Below are 25,670 nucleotides of genomic sequence, written 5' to 3'. Positions count from 1 at the left end.
CCCGCTTTCTCTGTCGATTCATCCTACATTAGAATGTTTTTTTTTATTTTTGACCAAAGTTGTATTGGACAAGTTTATCGGAGAGACAAGGTTAAATGTATCTAAGTATTTTAAGACTTTCTTTCCTGAATTTTCTTTCAAATGTTTTAATTTCCATCCTTCATAAAATTTGACCGTTTTTAATCTTCTCGTCAGCCTATTTGTATTGTCTCCTTTAATTGTTGCGCTCCCACACTGTGCTCATATAAGTTATTTTATAGATAGATAAATTTTCGTTTAGTATTATTGTTTAGTGCTCATAGCATTTTACCATTAATATTTTTTTTCTAGATTCCATCAACTGCAAAGAAAAAGCGTATGACACTTTTCCAATTCATTTTGCTTCCAAGGTTTAAGTGATTTCTAACTTCTTGTTGCCGTGGGAGCCTAGTAATGGGGCAACCTCTGGAAACGAAATATTTTACCGGATAGCCTTCCAGTCGAAGACTTCAAAGGTGAATAAGGGTTTGCCGGATGTTTCCCTTATATTTCAAAGAGGAAAAATCAAAAACTATTGTTGACGTAAATTTTCTTAATGCTTTGATATCCGAAGCTATTTGGTTATTCTTCAGAGTAATTCTGAAATAATTCTGAACTGAGACAATCCCTAGCATCACCGATTACTCCGAGATTGAATCTGTTGAATGTGTGAGCAGAATTATTTATGAATAAACGGCAGAGTTGCTACAGTTTTGGGATTCATCTTAAGGCCAAATAAGGTTAAAAATCAGTGAGGGTGGTTGAGTTATGATCTCCTAACTAGCTAACGTAATATTGCCCTGCGTGACAACGTGCTCTTCTTGCTAACGGGGTACCTCGCTACAATTATCAATATTTGACAGAATGCTTAATCCTCCGGCGGGACTTAAATAAAAATTTCTGATTTTGTAGGGCGAACTTTTGAGAATTCGGTTATGCTTAAACTATGCGTTCTTAGTATTGATAATAATATTTATTACCCCATAAAATAACTCGGCAAGTATACAAAAAGTAAAAAAATGTGATTGACGTGAAAAAGATTTTTTCGGATTTTTCTCTCTTTACTGCTTCATTGATGTGGGTGTTAACGGCATTCGGGCAACGGGCTACATTCTTTTTTGTCAAATAAAATGGGACTATGGCATTTTTTTGATTGGGTGACTAGTTGTTTTCCTTATCATCAATTATCCTTCCCCTCCCCCACTTCGTTCCACGGTCGCCACGAACTTTCCAACCGGAGATGGTATTTCCTTTGGAAGGGAAGCTTATGTCATCAAGAAAAAGACTTGTTAGTCAACATATAAGATCTTTACTTAATTTATCGGACTTCGCTTCCGGGTCATTTCAATGCGTGAACTATGGAACTCGACCTGATTTCGCGAACCAGTCTCCTCTGAAGCTGGATAGTCGAGTGGGTACAATGCAGTTTTTTCTCAGCGTTTTGATATCCGGGAGACCTTTATGGGTAATCTGACGAGGTTATTAGAACGTGGCTACCAATTTGTGCCATTGACATTAATTATGGAATTCGTTTGTTGAAGTAAACTGGATCAATGACACTTTTGGAAATTATTTGTGAACTACTTTCATTTGCCTCCACAACTGTCTTCACTTTCTCCGGGGGCGAATAATTGAAAGTAAAACATTTAAAGATTACTCATATTTTACACCATATTCTTGAGATTGGTTAGTTAAAAATATGTTATCATTTCAAGACATTTAGGGCCTTATAATATTTTGGATTTGTTTGAAAAGTTTATAATTTCGACGAGGACCTTTAAAACACTATCTATTTTCTAGGTATTGTGCTTCATGGGCGTTTTTAGACATAAAGTTTCAAGGCTCATCTCCATATTGCTTACTTTTTTGTTAATTCATATTCCGAAGTCTGATTAAATGAACTGGCCTCCTCGCGTCGGCTTCGTGTATGCACGTCCTCATTAGTTCTTTTATAAAGTGGAAGATAGGTCGAATTCAGCGGCCATTCTACCCTGACCTAGCTGTTTCTCCCTCGTCTTTATATTTCTGCTCCTTATTGTATCCATATGCATATATTCTTTCACCATCCATTACAATCCTCGAAATGATATTAGAAAGGCTACATGGATGTTGTTCTTTGTGAATGGTGGTTCTCTTCCTTAACCAACAGCAACAGTATAGTTGTTAAATTCAATGTTGCTCTACGATGAGAAGAGTCTAAGGTGTTACTCATTATTTTTGAATTGTTATTAACGCGCTGAAGTTGAAACATTGCCGTCGTTCGTCCTAATTTAACGACATGAATAGTTATGTTCCGTGTAACGACTTAACTATTCAGTTTTTTCGAGATGACTTCTCATTTCATTTTGCTTTTCAATGTATTAAGATACCATGTGATGCCAGTCTATGTGGGTGGTTTTCTTTAACATTAACGAGGACGGGATGTCACTGTTAAAATCGTCGGTAAGCAATACGCAATAGCTGTTAACTCGCTTTTATTACCACACGTAATTCTTTTAAAGAGATAAAATACCGAAAGCGTGTGGGTGCGGTTGCCGCTTTGTCGATTGCAATCTGGGTTCCATTCGTGGGTGTGGTTTGTCACTCGCGTATAGCTCTCTGCTTTGGTTCTGCATTGAGAACGCTTCAAGTAGCGTTAGTACCTTGGATTTGGCATTTCAATCCTTCGCTAATACTCGCGTCTGGGGGAGCGCAACATTAAGTGAAGACCGCTGAAGTGTCGATCGCGTGTCATATTGCATTCGCGTTTTATATTGCATTTATATTAAGACTGCTATTTATTTAAATGAATGTTCATTGCGTCAATTTAAACTCTCCCTGCGACTCGTGTTCACTTGAAATGCATTTTAAAAATGACGCAATGATCTATAATCTCATCTTTTTCAGATTTTTATAATATCTAGGGTCATTAATTGAAAGAAAATCTTGCATCACAAATTTACAATGCTATTGGATTTAGTATGACATCTTGCAGCTGAGTTGACTGATCGCAATATCGAAAAATGCTATCTAATCGACTTCTTAATCGAATTATTACTTAGTGAACCCAGTCCTTCGTTTACCTAAAAATCAGAAACCTCTTTCCTTTTGTCCTTAAACAATTTTTTGAATTCGCTGTTATTTTTTGGACCCATTATCAAGTGTAAAAACCACTACAAATGGTAGGGTATTTTTTTCTGAATAACATTTCCTTCCTCGTGTCAGATATTCGTCATAGTGTAATCCGACAATCATTTTCATCATTTTATGTCCTTGTCATCATTTAGACTTTGGAGCGTTTAACAGAATCCGTGTACCCTCTTCCGTTCGCAGAGGTCACTTGTTTTGTCTGAGCTGAGCGTTCCTCGCCCCCACCTCCCTCGTGCCCACCAGCTGCGAGCCAATCAAAAGGTCGGGAGGTGGCTATAAACAATTTCGTGATCTCCGTTTCAGCGCTGACGACACACTCCCCTCGCGGTCAACAAGACTTGATATCACGTGTCGGCGGCCCAATCCTTAATTTTCACTCCATACCGTGGCATCGTGAACGTGATTTATTATGTGTGCGTTTTGAAAACGAGTCGCAGGGTATGGTTCGCATATGCATTACGGCCTGGGTTTTTTTGTGGATTATTTTATTTTTGTGTGTGAAAGGATAAAATGCATTCTTTCATTACTCTTGCAATAATGCCAGTTAGCCTCTACCCTCCTAACCCCCATGTTTAGTGCTAATTCCTTAACACTCTGATATCTCTTCTTTCTGATATTCCGATACCTACTTGAAGTGCGACGTAGAGAACTGAAGTTTTAGACTGTAGAACGCCGAACGAGGGATGAAACGTTTGTGAATTGTGTGCCCCCTTGGCTGGTTCATCAATATGAGGCGAATGCTGATATGCCGGGTTTCTCTCCACCTCTAGCTCCCATTCCCTGGAAATCTCACCTCCACCAAATTTCCCGCGGCTGTCCCTAATGGCACAAATGACCTCGGCTGTCTGTCGCTTTCCCTAACTGCTCTTGCACATTCCTTTTGACCTTCGACATTCTGGACATTCTTTTTCGGTTTTCGAATTGCATTAAAGGTGCATTCCTCGTTGTTAAGCTTTTTGTCCCCGTAGCCTTGTTTTATAAGTAAGGCATCACTTATGTGTCGGGAGGTTTCTTCTTGAAAATATTTAAAATAGTACCCCTTGCATTAGTAATTTTTGTCATTCTAAGAAGGCTTTCCATTTTTTTTTAGATGTGCATTCAAATGAGAGATTAGTTAACTTCCGCGTGGTCCTTATATCAGTGGCATGATTGGCCGTCGTGGATTGATGTCGTCGTATTAGACTGGTAGATGCCAGAAAAGATCTAAATTCATTTATGGATTCACTGAAATTGAAAATACAAAAAACGCATCAATATCCAAAAAATACATAACGAGTCTGCAGAATAATGTACGATGTGTTATAAAGACTGAAGAATATATTTTATAACATCGAAGAGAAGTCAGAAAACAGAGCAATTCTTATTTGCTCAACCATCATTTTGTGAGTTTTTATGCAATATCTCTGAGAGCACAGTAATCATTTCTTTACCTCTACGAAAGACATTTGATGTGCACGCGAAGGGATTTGTTGTATCTTACTTAATTAAAACATGGAAACTGAAAGCGCTGTACATTCCCCTTGTATGACGTGTTTTGTTGTCGGGAAGGGCACGACTTGACCTCGCCGTCGTCGTCTGTCCTTTCATTCTGATGGGTAAGTATTTGCGAGGACACTTTCCGTTGGCGAAGAAACGTAGTGGAAGTCGCCCAAGTTCTCACAGCTGTAATTTTCATTCTTAAGTATATATTTTTGCCTAAAAGAATACGAAATCTACCGAGACCGTTTTAATGAACGCCATGTTCAGTAAAAATCCTCAAGTTTCTTAGCCCAGGAAGAAGTGTCTTTGTTCTGAAAGGAATGTCAGCCAATAGATAATTAATATTATTTTACTAATTCTTTGTCATCCAAGTTACTTCCCATTTATAATTATTAATTGAATACTATAAAAATGTATAAAACCCAAAAGCACATCAACTGCCGACTAACTGGATGCACCATCTTTAAAAACTAATCAGTTTCATCTCTCTCTCTCTTTTATAAAAATTGCTATGAATGGTCGGGGAAGTTTGCGAATTAAAGAGAAAACTTCTTTTACGGTATGAGTTTTTATCGTTGTTTTCGTGGGGCATTTAATCGGGGTATTAGAAGAGATAGTAAGAGATGGTGGAAAATTTTCGAAATTCTAGTTAATTGCTTCTTCCTCGTCGTTTTTCGGGGACAGTGATGAAACCGTTTCTTTATCTAATCGATTATTGGATGGCACCTTTGGTTTAATCAGGTAAAATGTGATCCTCTCGCTTATTTGATATGCTACACACTTATAGTACGATATGGTGCTATCACAATTATACATAGTTTTCCTTGATAATATTGAAATAAAAGAAGCAAAGTTTGCTCCCTGTTGAGACTTTTACCCACCGAGCATATGTAAACAACAGGCATTTTTTATGTTGCTCCATATTTTTTCCCCTCCCTCCCATATACAGTCGACATTCTTCGTCCTCTGATTTGGCCATGTTATACATTAATCTGGCCAAGGTTCTCCTCGAGGCAATTCGTCTGAAGAAAGTTTTGGAAAGTTAAAATTTCTGTTTTCTTTCCAGCTCCCTTCTTTGTCGTATTAGTATTTGCTTCTTTGTCGCCCAAGTATTTGTCGAATGGTCGTGTATGTTTTGCGGAAATACATTTTAACATTTTTTCCGTAACGAATAATGGTGATGTGAGGTCGTGTTTTTGTCATTGTGACTCACTGCCCTCTCGGCTCACTCCTCCCCCCCCCCCCATGAAAATATTATGAAGGTAGAATGAAGAGCAAAATTTTGCCAAGACTACATCATACGTAGTACGACGTTTAAGTTTCGGGGTACCAGAGCTGAACTAAATTTTAGAGACAGAAGGGTAAATGACCCTGTGGTTCCAGAAAGTAAAAGTTGCCTAATTTTTCTCGTAACTGATAGTTTTGTTTTATCTCTTTATGTAAATTTCCTGAAAGCATTCATCATTTGTCATATTATTCATACTTAAGTCTTCATTGTTCTTTGCCTTTGGCAATTGCTTCTTACTATAAGTAGGAATGTTCTTTGTATATCGAATAAACATAGTTTCAGGAACGTTCATAACAGATTAGGATTTGTATTCTTGAGGAGTAGTGAGCTTGACATTGTTAGTTTTCTTTGTGTGTTTGATAACACTTGAGGTTCGTCGTTTGTGTTTATCACCGTGGAGCATTTACTTTATCTGAGAGTGTGTTAAGACACACTAGCGATTCCGCACTCCAATATTCGCAATTCGTACCACGGGTTAGCCACCATTAATTCAAGCGTAGGGAACTAGTGGACGTGTCTTTCTACGATAGTTTTGCTGCCTTTGTGGCTTGTCCCTCAACGTTTCCATACAAAGTGGCTCCGAAGCGACGAATTAATGGTTGCTGCAAATTGCCGTCAGAGTTGGGTGAAACGAGGATGAGGATGTAAGCATAAGCAATCGTATCCAGCGCCGAAAACAACGTTCAGTTTGAGGAGACAATGGGATGGAGTATGTACGTACACAGCCCCCAACACTTCTTGAGATTGAAAGGATAGGTACGTAACGCCCCAAGCATTTCAGTCGCGTCAAGTATTTCCCACGCGCAGCAGAACTCTGAGGAACCTTCAAGATCAAGTAACGGCTACTAAAGCCCAAGATCAGCGTGGAGAAAATTCCGAATTTTATTTAAAATTAATGGTCAGCGGATTTAAAAAAAAGGTCTTGGAAACGTGAATTGACCCAGCCATGTTGAGAAGAGCAGGCATTATCTAGCCCATCTGCCTACACTTAGAATGTTTCCTGTATACCAAAGGGCAAACTTTATTTTACATTAATAACTCGATCTATTCTTTATTATTAGCATTAATTTTCGATATTTTCATTTATTCATTTTTTAAGCGAAGTAATAATTTTTAATATTTAGGTAATGGCAAGGGAAGTCAGCTGCTAACTGTAGATTTCGTCGTTCAAGTAGGCGCAGTCGGAAATAACGTTTTTTTTACAGCAGCATATTTTGGACTAGGAGTGTGCACTCAAAATGAGAGCGTCATCAATTTAGCCGGTGGCAGGTAATATTGGAAAAACCTGAAGTAGACGGGGAAATCGCGCAGCGACCGGGAAAACCATAGAGAAGTCGGGGAATGTTGCCTAAATTTAAGATTTTCAAGGCATATTAATAAATATTTTTAAATGTATTTCCGGTATGTTTTCACTATGGAAAACCAAAATTTGCGGAGAAGACGATTTTTTAGGGAGAATGGCCGTGCGCGACCTCTAGCTACAATTTTGTCGAATGGCAGTAATAACGTTATCTTTAGTTTGCGATGGCATTATATCAGGTTTGCGACAACATCGTTGTTCTTCTTCGAAGTTACAATATTTGCCTGGCCTCTACCCGTGACTCTAAAAACTTCCAAAGATTCCCTAAATTTGAAATTAACTTTTATGAGAATCAAACGGATGGGGTATGATCTTTATTACAATTTTTTTGAAACATACAAATGAAGTAAGCTATATGAGTGATTAATTATTATATCAAACAGCTAATTAAACGTGAATAATTATATAAAGGAATAGGAGTGTCACGAGTAAAAATTACCAAGGTTGTGATGCCACTATTAGAAAAATATTGAAAAATGCGACGATAGTTATGACCAGTCGATTATGACGTATGCCGGAACAAAAATATATTTTTGCGTTGGAGCGAATTTTGTTGGAATGAATTCGTAAAGATTTCCTTTTAAAAGGCTACAGTGAAAACTGTAGCAACCTCCGCCCTTTATTTACGTGTGCGTTGGAATGTCTATGGCGGATGCTGTTATGGAATGAGTTTCCGTACTCATTTTAGTTTTGTCTTCGTTGTCTATTATGTATTCTGGTGAAATAAGATGGACTCGGACCGAGTGTTAGTGGAATAGCTTCACGCCAAAATATTAGGAGAACCTATATCGGTTAGTTGTGCTTGTTTACATTCTCTGTCCTCGTCTTCGTGATTTTACATAAGTCCTCATGAAAACGATTGTAGGTTATCGAATATCCTCAAGCATCTGGTCCTTGAATCTGGGAAAAACTTTAATCCACCCGTGGCATTAGGGCGGGCGAATTTTCAAGGATTGCCTTCCGTCGGCACTAATGCTTCGAGATTGGCATGCACAGATAAGTCTCGCCAACCTCATTTCGGGTCCTTCGATGTTAGAAAAAATAACAGCAATACTTGTATCTGTCTGTATTCTGTCGATAGCCGTATTTAATTCGGAATGGAGATTAGGTGGGTTATGCTTCACAGTCTAGTCAAAGCAGGAACTCAACCTTTCTCCTGACTTCACCATATTTTAGTAGGAAAAGAAATTTTCTTAACTCTAGATCAATGCAGTTTCAAGTAGCATTAAAGTAAATCTAAGTAGCAAGTCAGTAAAATCGGTCGTGAATATGAAAAAAAGGAGGGGCTCTCCTGTACATAGTGAAAGAACATCGATATTTCACTTAAGAGGTCGATTTGCATGAAAGATTTCATTTTGTTTTTTTTGTTAAATCATACTCATTAGAGCGAGAGCGGTGCATATCGGTGAAGTCTTGCTTTGTTTTTTTTTTAATTCGTCTCGCCAAATTCTAGGTTTGTAATTGTAGCTACATATTTTGGTGGTTTTTCACTCTAGCGTTTTCCGATTCCTATTCTATCAAGTGAAGTAAAACGAGCTTATCTGGTTTGAAGAGGATGACTGTGGTGAAAGATGGTGGATGGGGGATTCGAATTATATTGGCTTCATTATACATACATGCAAATCTCAAGTAAACAAGACCTATGGTAGATGAATTATCATATTCTACGGACAATCGAAGTGCTTCTTTTATAAATAGTACTCGGGCTTCCGCAGCGACTTGAAGTGTAGACTTTTTCCATTTCGGGTCTGGCCGCGTTGGGCAGCTTGGGTTAGCAACAGTTTTTTTTTTCGTTTCGGGAGGCGTCCTCAGAAATGACGGTCGTAGCATATTTTGACGTTACACATGAGATATTGCCGGAGATATTCTAAATACCGGCCACAATCTAAATGAATGACGATGGTGTTGTTTTACGGCGCCAACATACTTATAGTGCCAGCTCCTTTCTTGTTATTCATTTTTCTGAGTTTTGGTTAATACATTAAGAAAAATAAATCAAGATCTGGGAAAATGTTACATTTTTCGCATTAACTTCAGCAGTCCTCGTTTTGGAGAAAACATTTGAAAGTCGGTCACTCTCGTTATGCTGTTGAAAATGTTGATGACTTTTAAAAATGTGACTAATCAATTACGGTCGTCATAAAGGCCGCCCCGTATTCTTCCGATCTGAGAGACTTGCATTTCTTGAGGATATGCACCGCAGAAAGAAAAGTGAAAAGCCACTTTTATCGTACACCAAGGGATTCTCCCCGCTGAGAAGATTGCGCCCCTGTTGCGTGACCATGTCTGCGTTAACTGTTCGTATTTTGGCCAGCTTTGCATCCACCCAGCGGTCCTTCGGTTGAGAGCTACAGCTACCCCGAGGTCCTTGAGTCGGCGTTACCTTCGGTTTGTTTCCTTGTTGGCTGCACCAGATCCAATGTATACCGTCCAAAAAATCGACGGCCGCCGAAATACCCCTAGACGCTTCTTGGAGCGGAGGAGAAACTTGTCAATCTATGTTGACTAACACAGCCAAGCCTTTTCGAAATGGAAGAATAAACTGCAATTTAAATATTTAAATAATATAATTCCGATTATTACTTCCACTGTCGTCGTTTCCGCCCTCAGCATCGCATCGTTGTCTTCCGTTATAGTTAATAATGACACCTTGCTGGTTAAATTTAATTCATTTCGCCTACATTCATATTTAATTCAATGAGTGTCTGAAAAGATGTTTTACAATCTATGACGAAATAATATCTTTCCACCATGTGAAAATGTGTTACAGACCAGGTGTCGATGTATCACATTATCTTCATGTTTCACATTATTTGGTTATGAGAAATGATTTCTAGCCTCAGTATTTCTCTCGTTCTACCAATTATTGATCCACGGCATAGCATCATTTTTTTACTTTATCATAGAGAAGGAAATAAGAGGAAAACTTCCTAGGCTGCGAATATCTTCATGTCATGTGGCGTAGTAAGATTAGTTGGTAGGTTACTGTCTATCAGTCAGGAATGAATTGTCCATTCGTTTCATTCTGATCTCTGGTTTTGTCGGAAATTTTCGCAAAAACTGTTAATCTCTTTTTGATATTACATGTGCAACTATTTTTACTCAGCCTTTTGTTTTAGTTGACCTGAGTGTTTTGTCACTGCGAGATTTAATGTTGAAACTAAATAAATCAATTTAAATATTCCGGCAAACGGTAAGGATCCTAGGTGATTAGCCGAAGAACGTTATAGAAAATTGGTATAATATCATTGGAACGCGTATTGGACCAGTGATGTAGATCCCGAATAAAGGTTTTATTGCGATGATCGTTTAAATATAACTTCGTCTGAGAATGTTGACCTTTCAAGGGGCTCGAGTTCGAATTTTATTTCTCTTGATTATAAGCCAAGGCTAACCGTTTAGTGATAGCGTCAGTAACATTCAATGCAATACATATGGTGTTGGTTTTATTACTTTCGTTAGAAAAGATGAATTAAAAGAAAGGTTGTAAAATAATTTTGTCAGTTTTTGTTTGAAAAAATATGATTTTCATTAATCTTTGTCAAATTATTAGCCGACGCTCCCTTGATTTAGAAATAAAGAGTAAATATTTCGTAATAGTTCTGGCGATATATATGTACGTGTGCCCATTTTGAGTACAGAGACATCAACCTATTTGCGCCCCTACTCCATACGGGCTTTCATAGAAGTAGGCGATTGTACGTCGAGTCGATGTAAGTTAATTATGAATATAATCGGTGTTAAATCACAATAAATTGTGAATAAATGCATCGTATCGGATAAGTCGATTTCTTTCGAGGGATTGAAAGTCCTGATCATCGTATTATATTTCCCGCAAAAGGTCATTACCTCGTCGGATCGTGTCGAAACAATCCGGATTTGTTTAAAAATCGATTTTCGAGTGAGTGAAGAGAACGTCTAGTCTAAATGATGCTACTTTCTCTTAGGTTTTCCCTCCAATTACCCGGTCCAGTTGCCTCAAAGCCATAATTTTCTGCTTCTGTTGATTACCGGTACCGTTATATGCTGCTTTTCTATTGTTCCATCTCAGAGGATTTCAAATAGTCTTTAATTTCCTGCACTATGAAATTTTGATGTTTTATGAGAAAAACATTTCAAAGTAACGGTGAAAAGCTCTTTGCTTAGAAAAAGGGGTTGGCAGTCAAGAAATGTGATGGATTTTCGAAGAAAAATGTGTAGGTGTGTCAGTTATGGTGGATTTTGTCCGTCGTGATTGGTGAAGAGGAAATTTTCCATTGTTCTTCTTCGATCCTTATCTTTTTTTCGTCTCGCTATCTCGAACAGGAAGTTATTAATTTTCTTTACCTTTGGTAAGCAACCAAGGGATAGCGCTTGCAAATGACCTTCTTCGTTATTAATATGAATAGTAGCCTGCTAGTTTGGGTAGTGTGCAATGGATTTTGGTTTTTGAAGAGATGCAGCACTTCGTAGTTCTAACTGGCTAGCATTACACTTTTAAGCCCAGTCTAAAAATACACTAAATACAATAACATTCATAACCACAGTAAACCATGACTTCACTCCGTCTACTTCCTAATTTCTTTCATACCGTTCAGTGTTCTTTCCTGCCTGTGTATTCATTTAGGGAATTTTTCCATTTATGGTGGCGGCGAGGTAACGTCTTCGTCTGCAAACCCAGAGGTCGCGGGTTCGATTCCCGCCTGTTTTTTCCTCCGTATACGGCTTGGGTGTATGTAATTGTCAAATTGTTATATCATGTTCGTTGTAAAGGTCGAAGTGCTGTTTTTAGACCTATTCCAAATAAATTGTATTTATTTTAATTTTTTTTTAGTCAACCGTCTAAGGTAGATTTTGGATGGAGACAGACAGTATGCCTACATTTCTTAGCCTTGCCTATCAACATGGTATCCGACACAACAGTAAACTGTTCTTCAATTCCACATTTATTTTATCTCCTTTCATCCTGTTCATGTCCCGCATTCGTATCCTTTTCCTCCGCTCTATAGCAGTTCTCAGCATTTCATTGCCACTTGCTATCCCCCCGCATCAATCTCTCCTGCCTTCTTTACATTACTCCCAACAATCTTGTATCTTCCTCTGCCATGCTTGAAAGTTCTTTTGCCTATTATTCCGGCCGTTTCAATTTTTCCATCTGCCTCCACATCTACGTCTCAGCATCCACATATTAATCCATATAACATTCGGAATAATGACGGCTTTCCCTGATTTAAACGACTTCCATAGAGCCATTCCCCAGACGGCGAATTGTATAAGTTTTTTTTTCAATTATTAAATTGTTTTCGCTTGGGGGAAAGAGTGTGGCAACCTTGATCTTCGGCGATGAAAATCATCCCTGCCGTATGAATAAAGGGAGAAAAATAACAACACCGCTTCGAAAGATAGCCGCGCATTCCGCCAGCACCGAGGAACTAGATGAGGTTATGCAAGTCTTTGTCGAGATTGGTCGCATGTCCGCGGTCGGTGGATTAGGATTGGGGTGGGAGGGGAGCGGACGCGTGGGGATGTGGGATGATGCATATAACCACCGTCCTTCATTATGTCAAGAACGCTCGCATAGCGTCCCGTTCGTTCCATATACACGATGCTCGGTTGCATTACGTTCGCCGTCTCTCTTGTCTTTCTCCCCTCTCTCTTGTGCAATCATCTCTTTTCGCCCTCCCCGTCGTCAATCCATTTTCCCTAGATTTCTGTCCTTAACCGTGACCGATCCATCGCTTACCGGCGTCGATTCACTCGGTTGGTGGATGCGGGTGAAGTCGTACCCGTCTCATAAACTCATTTCCCTCGAGGCGCGACAGGCGGCGTTCCTCCCGTGTGAGTCGAGGGGGCACCCCAAGGTGGCAAGGCGGCGGCGATGAGGATCGCCCTCCTCCGATCGATAGGCCGCTCGCCCTTCGCGACTCCCTCGATTCTAAATTACGCGAGTCGGGAGAAAGTTCGCGATTGGATCTGCACGTGTCGCTCGATGTCACGGGGCTCCCGTCCCGAACCTCACCCCGCATTCCCCTCACACCTCGGGATGTCGTCTCCAAAACCCCCCTCCCCCGACTTCCTGGCCGACTCCGTTCGGGTTTCATAATGTGATGACTAGGGTCAGGGGAGTTAAAGGTTTGTAGGGGGAGAAAAGAAATTGCTTTTGTTCCTGCGCTGCCTTCGCTTCCTTCTCGTTGTCGTGTTCACGTTGCAAGGAATAGCTTCCCTGCATCGAGAAATATCCCAGCATCGTGTATCAACAAAAGTGCACTGTTCAATCAGTGGATGAGCTCAAGCATTGTATTTGCGTCCGATTGGTGCCGTGCACGAGTTTGCTATTGTGACGCCAGTTGAATATCCATTTGTTCAACGGATGGTGGGGTAGAATATACGCAATTGGAATATATTAGCAACTTTCCATATCAAGACCTAATCTTTATTCCCTCTATTGTAAGAGGTTTTTCTGTCCTAGCGAGATAACGACTGCCGAGTACCGTCGGTCTCTAGTGTTGCAGTGTTTCTTTACTTTATTTAAGGAATTTTACTATTCTTTGTTTAATATTAATCCCTTCCATTATTATTGTTTTTCAAATCTCTTCTCACTTACTTTCGTGTGCGCGTCTAATTTAATAACAGTAGGTCGAATTTCTTAAGTCAAACTCCACAGTTGAATCCTGAGAATGTGTCGTATGTAAATTTCTGTTTATTTTAGCAATGTAAGCGGGGAAATAATTGGCTAACTGGAAATAATTCCTTTGGGAATTATTTACCTGAAAATTATTATTGTGAAAAATATTATTCTCGTAGTTAAGAATTTATATGAATTTCATTAATTCTTTTCATCGTATGAGGCAATACGTTTAATCTCTTGTTGAGACCTCGGAAGCCGCGTCCGCTATCAGGAAAATCAATGCGACGTTTCCTCTAGATCAACTCAGTTGAGCATGAAGTCGTGAACTTAGTTGAACATTAAGATAGAAAGTCTGGATTTTTCCCTAATTTTCGGTTGTACATTGGAATTTCCATATCTCTTGTGTCATGGAAACAGCATCCTGCAGTCACGCGGAAGGCTATGTGAAGGAGGTAAGTCCTACTGTTACGTCAATGAAAGATTTTCAACCGTCGTTAAAATCGTCGTTCAAATCTGCAGATAAACTTAACTCGAAAGTCTGCATGTTTGGATATAATTTGCAAGTAGGAGGGATCGGTCGAGCGCAGAAGATAGTAAAATAATGCAGTAATGTTAACATTCTTATAGTAAATTTTAATTGTTGATTTTAGTAGTAAATTGTATATTTTTATTATTTACCAGTACAGGGGATTTATTGAGGAAATTTAGCCAGCGGCATAGTTTAGTCGGATTTTCCAGACTGACGTATCATTAACGATACCGGAAAGATATACTGAGTCCTTGCGAAATGAGATTTGGTGTCAGATATTCTCACGGCTCGACGATGCACGCCCTTGATTATGGAGAGAGATAAAGAACTCGTCACTTTCGTTATTTTTGTTGTGATTTCATTCAGAAGATAGGCATCAAATAAAAGGAAAACGCTTGTCGACTAATGTCGAATGCTTTGAACAGCTAGTTTTCTTTTGAAATGTCGTTACTGTTCGTATTTATTAATGTTCAATTCATCGCTATGATAAATGGTAACTTAGAACTGATTGTATATATGACACTATATTTCCAGTCTGCATCCGTTGTGTTGAATTTGAAGGGAAGTTCAGCGGAAGCAGCCATTTTGAAGTATAATGTCAATATTCTCTACAGTAAATAAAATATAATGTAATATTTGGATTGGCGGTTAATCTTTATCATTTACATTCAAGCTAATGGTATATTTTTGCGACTAACTCACCCTACCTCCTCGTTTTTCATTTAGTTTTACAAACACTCGTGATTGTATTCCTCTGTGTCATTTTTTAAGTGCTACTGAAAAAACTCCTGCACGTGACTTGAGTTAGCTTATATGGCTTACTAGGTTTTCCCTTGAAGAGACAGACATGCGCTTGCGTAACAAGTCTTTTGTCATGATATGAGCACGAGGCTTACATTGGGGGAATTGCATGAACTATCTAGCGTCATGCCAGTTACGAGATGATTTCATTTCATTGTGAGATAGCCTATTAATCACTTGAATCGGATAACACAATATTAAATGGTACATTAACCTAACTTTCCTCTATTGTAAATGCCGCCAGCTATATTTATATTTTAGCTGAGTACTGTCTGCAGAATGGTTAAACTCCGAAAACCATTTGTCTCGCGACATACTCGTACACAAGATGGGAGCCTGAAAATCCAAATCATTTGACCTTACGTTTCGAAGAGAATTGAGAAATGTACGAGGTCGTATTCTGGCTTCGCAGATAGTCTCACATCATTGAGGAATTGGGTGTAATCCGGGCATTGTGGTAGCCAGTGGGGTAGATAATTGGCATGCCCGTTAAAGGATAACCGGTTCAATTTCGGGGGATGCCTCTGGAAACTCCCAAGCTAAATCCAACTCCACATAGAAAGACCATCTCTTTTAAATCCTTGGCTTCCAGTCATTACATAGGACGGACGATTTACACTACGGCAGACATATCGCATCCAAGAAGTATAACTTCTGATAAATCGCGCCAGAGAAGGGTTAACGAATACTCCGAAAAATCACACCTAAAAGTAGATAGCTTTTTAATGAATATCTTAGAGATAATTGTTTTGAGTGCATCGTTTGTTTTAAACATCATAAGTCTCTTTTTGTCAATCTGGAGTGTACGAACCATTCTGCTACTATTTCGGAGCCGTATAATGCGGTAATTTGTGAACACTACGCCAAGGGAATTATTATTTTCCTAACCTGATAAAGTAAAAATTATGGTCCAAATTTTCTAGGTTTCAGTGTGAGATCCGATTTATTTCAACTATCATGCAAGCTACTGCCATTAATTCCCGCTTTAACACTTCGCCCAGTCTGTTTCGGGTGGAGACGAAGGACTGTGTTATAACGGCTGCAGTCCAGAAGCGATTGATGTAGCATTATCACTTCCCCGTGGTAAGTCAACCCAGTAAATGTCTCCTATTTATCCGTTAAGGAGCAGAATAAACCCTTGGTATAATAACCAGCTGTATATGTTCTCAGAATCGACGTCCTTCTCACTGGCTGCGCATAATTTTCTCAAAAAAATAGGACTTTGATCGACAAAAACAAGTTCAGCCTGAATAAAATGATGAATTCACAAACAGATGTATTGGGTATTAATTGCAATGTTCTGCCATTAAATATTGTCGGAAAAACTGATAGCATTATGGTAATTTAAGGTTAATAAATTGATATCTACGTAAAATTCTCCCCTTGAGTTTCCACCGTACGAGTTCCCATGATAATGGCTCATTCATATTAACTGATTTGAGGCAATATTCTGCCTCACTCAGATGTTTACGCCCGTAGGAGTAGGACGAGTATTACCTTTAGATGGCGGGAGGCGACTAACAGCTGGGTTAATTTGCGCCAAAAGTAACGGATGTGGGGAATTACGTAGGGCTAGGATTTTCAAAGAACGGGGAAAAGGTGGAGAGAAACCCGGCGTCGGCATTAGTCTGTTCTTAACTAAAGACGCCAGGGGGTCACGCAATGTAAGAACCCATCTGTACTTCACTTCTAAGTGGCACCTAAGTAGGGATCGGGATACCTTTTGAGAAATCCTACCGCCGTCGAGAGACGAAGCCACCTCTTCTGGGTGGGAAGCCACCGCACCATCGTGATCCGAACGTAGCATTCGATCGAAGAAGCCATTTTTTTACGTCGCGGTGGTATTAATGCTCTGTGCATTCGCCTTGTGAAACATCAACTAAGGGGAATCAGGCTGGCGTTCCCGTAGCGAAGAACTCCTGAGTCATAGTCGAGAGTTCATTGCGTCACAGGTGAGGACTGCGCCCTCGGAGTGGTCATCCTTATCGGCAAAATGAAATTAATCTATTTTGAGGAGAATGGTCTTCGACCATTTCCGTGGAATTTGTTCTATCAGCATAGCGGTTGCGTGCGATTGTTGTATTTTGATCCCAGAGCAACCATTTTGTCCTCGGATCTGTCATTGGAGTTGTGCCCTCCCGGGGTTGTGCATTGATTGTTTTAACAAATAATGGTTGCCGAAATAAGATGAAAATTATTCATGGTGGCATTTTACGCTATTTCTTCTGAGTTTACGTGAAGATAGAGGATTTGTCTAAATAAAATCAAATGATATTTTGAAAATGAAAATTTGATCCATTGTAAATACTTTGCCTAGTTCTTCATTGTTTTATTCGTCGCTTTAAAAAGTTAGTTTATAAACTAAAAATTTGGTTGATTTATATTTTTCTGAGAATTGTCGGAATTAGTTCTTATGGAGTATCGATTGAGATCATCTTGCTTTTAAATTTTTCTGAAAATTGTCGGAATTAGTTCTTATGGAGTATCGATTGAGATCATCTTGCTTTTAAATCTCACAAATTCCAGTTCATCTCAGGGCAACAGGAATAAAGCTTGACAATATGACAAAAATATTTTACTTCAACCTGCTACCATGATTGAATACATTCGTAGGCACGGCAGTGTACTGAAAACTATAATTTAAGAAAACATAAAGATGGGAAGAGAAGAATTACTGAGTAAGGCTAAGCAGGGACTACAAGAAGCAGGTAATGAAGGATTTCAAACCGAGGAGACGTAATAAAGGAATAAAGAGATTCGTTGACAACAGGGTAGTTTGGAAAACTTACAAACTAATCCTTGGATTGATAACCCATGATGATGAACTCTCCATGACCAAACTCATGATTTTAAGTATGCATTCATTCCTTTACTATATAAAAGATTTATTAATTTAATAATTTATAGCTATTGTCTTTGAAAATGTATGATGGTTATTATTATATTGTTCGTCCTGAATGTTTTTCATACCCCACTTCTCCCTTTTCATATATCACAATCATTACATGGCTCGTTGTTGATAAAGTAAAAGAATAAACCTAGTAAAAGAAGAACACAGGTATGTTTATGAGGAAAAGATGAAATTTGTTAGCGATGCTTTTCTTCAAGGAAGGGAAACTAAAACGCGAAGACTAATTAAGCGTTTGGCAGAGCCTTGCTTTAAAAAAAATCGGGGCAAAAGAAATCCAGTATGCCTTCGTATTTCAATTTTTCAATTCTTTAATACTTATGACAAATAAAGTCATCACGCCAGTCTCAAATGTTTCGTTCCAACACAATAGAGTTTTACAGACTAATATTGCGGTGCGACATGGCTGAAGCTATCACCTTAAAACCTTAATAATACCTTTAAATAATACCAACCATTCGTTGAATTGTCGTTTAAACCCAATCAATCTATTCGATATCGACATAAATGCCCCGCAACCCACCAAAGAGGTTTTTGGCAGTGGGTGCAAGCACCAGGTGGGAAGGGTGGGATGATCTGTGAGGATATGGTAGAGGAAGGGGTTAGGGAAAAATATTTAGTTAATATGCATGCACATGCTGGAGGAAGACTTATATCAAACCAAGGGTTAATTCACCTAATAAATTAGTTATATGTTACACGAAAGAAAGGGAATAAAAATGAACCACAACCATTTGTACGATTTATTTGTTTATATTCGCGTTAAGTTTATCTTGTGTTCTCGCGAAGTTCGACCTCATGAGTTCCCTTCATCGAACTTTCCTTGCAAAGTCATATATTGATGACCTGTTTTAGAGGTTTGGATACCCTGGAATGTATTGGAAACTGCTGTTGAGGGTTGAGGTCCAAGACCGTTAGTTTGTCAATAGGTTAAAAACAAGTCTCGTCGGTAGTCAATCCAAGGTCAGTGGAACTGGGCCAATGCAGAATTGTTTTTATGCTAACAAGTTTTAATGTATTCATCGATAAATTTAAAAGAAAATTAATTGTTCAAATATGAGTAGATTCAGCCCTTCATACGCAAATACTATATTAGGCCTCCTGAAGAAAAAATTCCTTTCCTGTTATTCCCTGCAACATTTCTTTTGGTTTAGATACATAGATGATATACGAGATACATATATGATATTAGTATGTGTTTTGTATGTATCCTTATTTATATTCCTTCGATATATTCGAAGTATGTCTTCCCTCGACGCTTTCTCTTCTCTCTTTATCTCTCTCTCCTTCACTTCCACTTAATCTTCCCAGAAATCACTTTCCTCGACGTTAATATGTCGCTCACCAATAAGCAATTCTACAACTAGGTATGTACACATAAAACCCACTGACACACTGCAATATCTCTACTAAACCAGCTGTGATACATCACACACTAAACGCTCCTTTTCGTTCTCACTCCTCATCCGCCGTCTCTGAACCTGCAACACTCGTAAGTCTCTTGTTACATATCTCACCAATTTACACAACGCTCTCCTCAACTAAGCTGAGTGGCTTGAAAAAATCCTCGGAAATTTTTCACACGCCTAAAACTTTCCAATAAAAACTCACACATCCTCTACATCTGCCCTACGTGTTCTCCGGGAATTCAGTCCCTATAGCATATCCCCGAAGACCTTATACCTATTCTGACCAACCAAAGAACAATGGTTGACTTACTACCTAAATGCCCCTCCTTCACTTTTAAACGAAAAGTCAGTGTGTACAACGTATTAAAATCCACGAAGTCATTATCTTAACCCTCCGTCGTCCACGAATACACACCAATACTTGGCAATTGGCCCAAATGTGAAAAATGCCGTCTTCACCATTCCTTACCTCCATTTTCAACTGGCTAATTCGCTCCCATCACGCAGTGCTCCCTCTCGCACATCCCGTAATATAGGTTACCAACTAAATTGCAAATTATGCTCCTCCTACGTTGGGAAATGCACCACACCCGCCAACATTCGCATACATAATCACCGCGCCTTTTGCAAACATTCCACATCACTCTCTCTTGCAGTTACCAAACATGTCCCTCTCCGCAATGTAACAATTATTGTTTCCCTTCCCCCGATGACTTAACGTCTCATTGCCGGAGAGGGCAGACGATGAGGGTTTGAGCCAGCGCCTGACGACATGGTGCATTCCTAGTGGTGGCATGCCACAGGTGACGAAGGCGGTTGGAGCGGCGGCAAAGCGGCACGAAGTGTCCCAGGTTGTGGGTCGTAGCTCATATTGGCGTCAACGGTGCCGTCGACCGTGGATCTGAAGAGATTCTGAATTCGTTCAGGGAATTGAAATCGGAAGTGAAGCGGGTGGGTGGTGTCGAGGGGATTGATGTGACGCTCTCGATCTGCAGCCTTGTCCCGAGGATTGATCGTGGACCTCTGGTTTGGAGCCGAGTGGAAGGCATCAATCAGAGGTTGCGTGCTTTCAGCAGGGATATCGGGGCGTCGGGGTGATGACCTTAATGCTATACATCGCTGGTGTGTAACTTGGAAATAAGAATTTTACTTGCAAATTTTTGAGAAAAGAGCGAATCCCACCAGAAAGCCTACTGCATCGGAACATCGAAATGAAATGTGTAGACTCAATTAACTACACAGGCGTTAGTTACCCTCACTCACGATCTCACCTGGGTGAAACCCATACGGGGAATATGTGATACAAGCCAACAAACAATTAGGGTTATTAGAATATTTTTGAGGAAATGTGATGAAAAGGTCAGAGAGAAATGTTATCTGTCGCTTGTTAGGCTTCATTTAGAATATGCTGCAAGCATATGGGATCCTCACGAATTTGGATTAATTGCCGAAGTGGATCGCGTGCAGCGTAGAAGAACTAGATTTGTAAAACGTTAGGATAAACTTAGTAGCGTACCCAAAATATTAGAGCAGCTAGCCTGGGAATCACTCACGGAGCGAAGGTTAAATAACAGATAGCAGCTCTTGCATAAATTGGAAGGGCGTCTGTTTGGCAGTGATGTTTAAAATGTATTATTACCCCCATCGTACTACGGTAGGAGAGATCATGTTAATAAAATTAGAGAGATTAAGTGTAGAACAGATAGATTTAAGATATTATTTTTTGCACGAACGATAGGGGATCATAATAACATCGTTCGACCGCGGTAGGGTCATGTTCGGGTAAAATTAGTCTTGTGTGTATTCAATTCTGCCACACACTCTGGCGGTGGCTTGTAGGGTATTTAAATAAATAAATTTAAAAAATAAACAAAGCTCGAAAAACTTGGTGGCGTGCATTTGGTTCTTGGGATCATGGGCGAACCCAGTCTGAACCTTGCCCACTATGGGTGTACCCTCCTTCCACTCCTGCCGATCACCCCACCCTCAAATCCCTCCTCCCCTTAGCCATCTCCTTTACTCCCTCTTCACTCCCCTACACCTGCCCTTCCCTCCTGCCCATGACCTGTTCTCTCACTCTTATTCCGTTGAAAAAGGTGGTTGTGCCACAGAAATATTCAAGAAACAAAATTGTGATTGCCTTTTTCGTTTTTAAGTGCGACAAGCGATCCTCACGCCAGTGACTAACGTTACGAATATAAATATTCACACGCAGACACAATCACGTCCGCGTACACGCGTCTTCCCAATTGCTGGTGTGCACTCATCTTGAATAGCGATAATTCCTTATCGAGGTAGTTGATATTAATTTTTCTCAACTTGGCCGATAACTTGTCAGAGGACCAATGTTAGGGGACTCTTTATAATGGTACACTGTTCCACTGATCACTTCACTTAACGCATTGGTTCGGCTTGAAAGATGATTTAGCACGTAGTCAAATATCGCAATGTAATGTTTAGAAAAAGTGTTATATCTTATTCGACTGGGTTATGTTTGGATACCATTTTTAATGTTCACCGGCGGATAATTTATGAATTAACCATCGAGGAAATTCAGAATTTGACCGCGTTGCATTCATTCTCATGGTTACTTCGATTCTTGAGCATCGGCCTTTTGTTGGCCTTCTATGTTTTTCTATAACTAATTTAGCGTCTTTGATACTGCAAGGCGCCTGAAACATGGAGAATTCGAATTGCAAAGCGAGGAGCATGTGCTTGGCATGAAAAAAGTTTTCTCCTTTTTAATTTTACAAATTCGTCCGTTTATTGTTAACTTTGATCCACCTGACCGTAAACGCACATATTGTGCAATGCTTAGTTGCCATTGATTGCTCAATGGTCCCATCGATATTATAACTATAATTCATTATGTCGTGATGCCGGGGTATTTTGCAAATATACCCTTTCGTGAATTTATTTTTCATTTTTCCATTTAAATTAATGATTGCAGTTAGTGTCATAAGTCTCGTAAAATTTTATTTGCTCGCTTGCATTGGTTTCTTGATTTACTTTTTGGTATTTCTGATCTCTCCCTCGTTACCCTCTCCCCAGTCGGTCATTGATCTCTCACCAGAATGTTACATAGCAGTTCAAGGTCGTAACAAAATTTCGCATTTTATTCAAAATTATCAAATTTACAGTTGACAAATGGTCCTTATAGAAGGTGCATTAAGAATGAATATCATTGGCTTCTTTATTTGTGAAAAATTCAGTATCTTTCCCTTTCGTTTCAGACTTCTTTTTAAATCCATCTCCCTCAGGTAACAGTTTGTCATACTCGGTCATGAAATCCTCCCTCGTTTTAATTGGACATATTTTGTTTTCCTAATAAATGGAGAGGTAAATGGTTTACGATGAGACGCTTCAAATTTATTATCCAGCGTTAACTCCGCCGTGATATAAACGTCGGCCAGCGCATAGCTAAAACTGCTACAGTAAAGATTTGAGAGCTATTTTACTTCAGTCGAAGACCCTCACGAGTCCGTAGTATTTCCCCTCGTTTGTAGCGATAGCCATTTTCTCTATTTTTATTATTCGGTTGAAAGTTCTTTCCTATGCGCAGTAATCAATTTTCCGACTAAGATAGTCTGCATGTATTTGAAAGAAATACACTCGGAAGAGGTCGTTTTAGAACGGCTCTTTGTCTCTCTGTGTTCCCTCTGCCTTCAACCTTCAAATTTTCTCCCCAACCTTTCTTCCTCCACCGTAGTCAAAACTTCACAACAGTCAAAACTCCACAACCTTCGCAGAATTGTTTACAATCCAATCGGCCGGGTGAGGCTTTAGCGAGTCCAAATGTCACCAGTTGTCGAAAAGGTTTCAGGAAGGACTTAGCAGCGTTGCAGGTCTTTTCAACGCTGCATTGCAATGTCGCTTGGAAAAGTCTTGTCGATCCTTTTCAGCCTCGGACATGCATATTCGATGACGACAGCGACGCATGCGCACATGAGGCCAACGCGTGTGCATTTTCTTGGAAACCAGCAAGTCTCTTACTAGGAAGTGTTGGTGTTCCGTTCTTTCGGAAGATTTCCGTTTCGAAAACTTACTGATAACTATGTTCGCTGCAAGCTCTCCGTAGCGACGATTAGATCCGCACCGTGAAGAAGATAGTTTTAGTTAAACATCAAAGTTATCGCATAAGTTATGCTACGCGCTCCTCCTATTAGATGCATACAAGAAAATACGCACTGCCTGGGGTGGCGGTGGGCATGGCTCCTTCTAACTCTGGAGATCCGGGAATGATTCCTCGAGGATGCTGGAATTGTCGTTTGTGTTCCGTTGACTTGAAGTATCTCGTGTGGGTGAAAATGTTAAAAAATATACATAGAAATTAAAAAAAATGTTTTAAGATTCAAAATAGGGTAGATTCAAATATGGCACCAGAACCATGTCTGAAATTATTCTTCGGCTCTATTATAAATCTTTTGAGTTTGAGCTGAAAGCATTATCGATACTTGATTCACGCTTGATTTAAGTTTCTCTGCAAATTATCAATCTAAATAAGTTATCTTAAAAGGAGAAGTCGTGTGGACATTTTTCCTCCTCGATATGAACTGATTTTCGACACACCCACGTCTTTAATTGTCATTGAGCTTTTCGGGAAGTTATGTGCAATCACTCTTCCAGGAAAAAAGATTAATTAGAAATCTGTATTCTGTGCTAAGAGATAACATGGTATGATGATGTAAATTATATATAAATTTATAGTTGTGTGTTTTCATTGAATTTTCTAAACAAATGAGTCGCTATAGTCATATATTTTGTCATGAATGGTTAATTAGATATGTTAGGAGTAAATTGAAATTCATTTTTACGTGTCTTATTAGTATACTGATTTACTGAAATTATGCCATGTTATCTTTCGTAGCTATAACAATTTATCTATTTCCAAAATTCCTAGTCTAACGGGTTCAAATTCCGCGTTTTCGTACTTGATCATTTATTCTCCACCACTTAACACCAAACCCATTTCTTTGCACGTTTGAATCCTATTATTATCTATTTGTTATTCATTCACTTCACTATTCATTTATGTTCACTATATAGTATATTCGAAAAGTCGTAAGTTTATCGTAACTGGAATAGAATGATAAATAGTGTTTTATAGTTATGAAAGTCGCTGTTTCTCCATTCGACCACAACATTTTATTGGGAGCGGAAGATTTCAATGAATTTCGTCCCAATTACTTTGTTTGCGTTTTGGATGGTGAAAAATTTAGGGGAGCGAGTTACTCGAGTTTTTCCTTGTTTTCCGAGCATAGCCGTAGTGTTTCTCAAAGTTTCAAGTAAGTTTAATACATCTCGAATAACTCCCGGGAATATATGTAGTTTTAAACATTCTAAATCGCTCCGTATTGTAATCAGAAAAGTCAATAACAAAGGAGCAGTTTTAATTTAGTTACAATTTTCTGCAATAGAATATTAGAGTTTAGGAAATTGTAAATTGATTGGTAGTGTCGCGAAACGGGCCCTTGTGCCCAAGTGAATCCCAGTAATCCATATGTCGGTATCCCTTTTTGCCTTATTGGAATCAGTGGTGTATTCCAGCCTGTTCATGCCCCTAGAAACCTGACACTCTTGTATTAGTAAGTGAGCTCATTGCTTTCAAGGAGAACTCAGGCGACTTCACATGCTATTTATATCTCACACATGCTACTTGCAGCATTAATACTTAACATAACCAACTTTTATAGTTACCCATGTGTCTTTATTGTATGTTGAAAGGTCCCGATTGTGACCAGATCGAGGTTTCCGAGTATGACGGCATCGTAGTCGTTTTAAATGAGCCCGAAATAGGTTTTCTAGTGAATAGATTATTATTTCGGATTGAAAGTAAAGTGTCAAGGACAGCAATAAGGGACATAAAGGTAAACAGGTCTTCTCATTGACTACCTTGTTGTTTTCACAGTGGCCGGGTATTTATATATTGCGCATTATTGTTTTCGATCATGTCACATATGATGCAAATGAAGTATTATCGTCCGATGTTGTGTTGCTGTTGCGACTTGAAAATATTCTGCATAAGACGTAAGGATGCTTTTGTAGTCAATGGACGTCAAAACAGGGATCTTTTTGTTGGGGAAGGAAGACTGTTGACTGGGGAAGGAAGTTGGGGTAGGGAGAGTGGGGTTGTCATACTCGG

The 25,670-nt window shown here is 39.2% G+C and overlaps 1 protein-coding gene across 4 annotated transcripts in view; it reads left to right on the top strand.

Moving 5' to 3' along the window:
- The window catches only part of SCaMC (Short Calcium-binding Mitochondrial Carrier), a 120,575-nt gene that overhangs the window by 53,734 nt on the left and 41,171 nt on the right, over positions 1–25,670 (top strand). The window contains exon 1 of one of the 4 annotated variants that reach the window (XM_071590931.1): positions 14,207–14,333. The exons of the other annotated variants lie outside the window; for them this stretch is intronic. Within the exon in view, the coding sequence (XP_071447032.1) occupies positions 14,289–14,333 (45 nt within the window). The 5' untranslated portion in view covers positions 14,207–14,288. Of the gene's footprint in view, positions 1–14,206; positions 14,334–25,670 lie in introns of those variants that run through there. 4 annotated transcript variants of the gene reach the window in all.

The sequence above is a fragment of the Hetaerina americana genome, unplaced genomic scaffold, assembly GCF_022747635.1.
Source record: "Hetaerina americana unplaced genomic scaffold, ioHetAmer1.1.p SCAF_4, whole genome shotgun sequence".
In the NCBI taxonomy this organism is placed as follows: Eukaryota; Metazoa; Arthropoda; class Insecta; order Odonata; family Calopterygidae; genus Hetaerina; species Hetaerina americana.
Note: the sequence above shows the minus strand (reverse complement) of the source record. Positions and strands in the feature narration are given on the sequence as shown.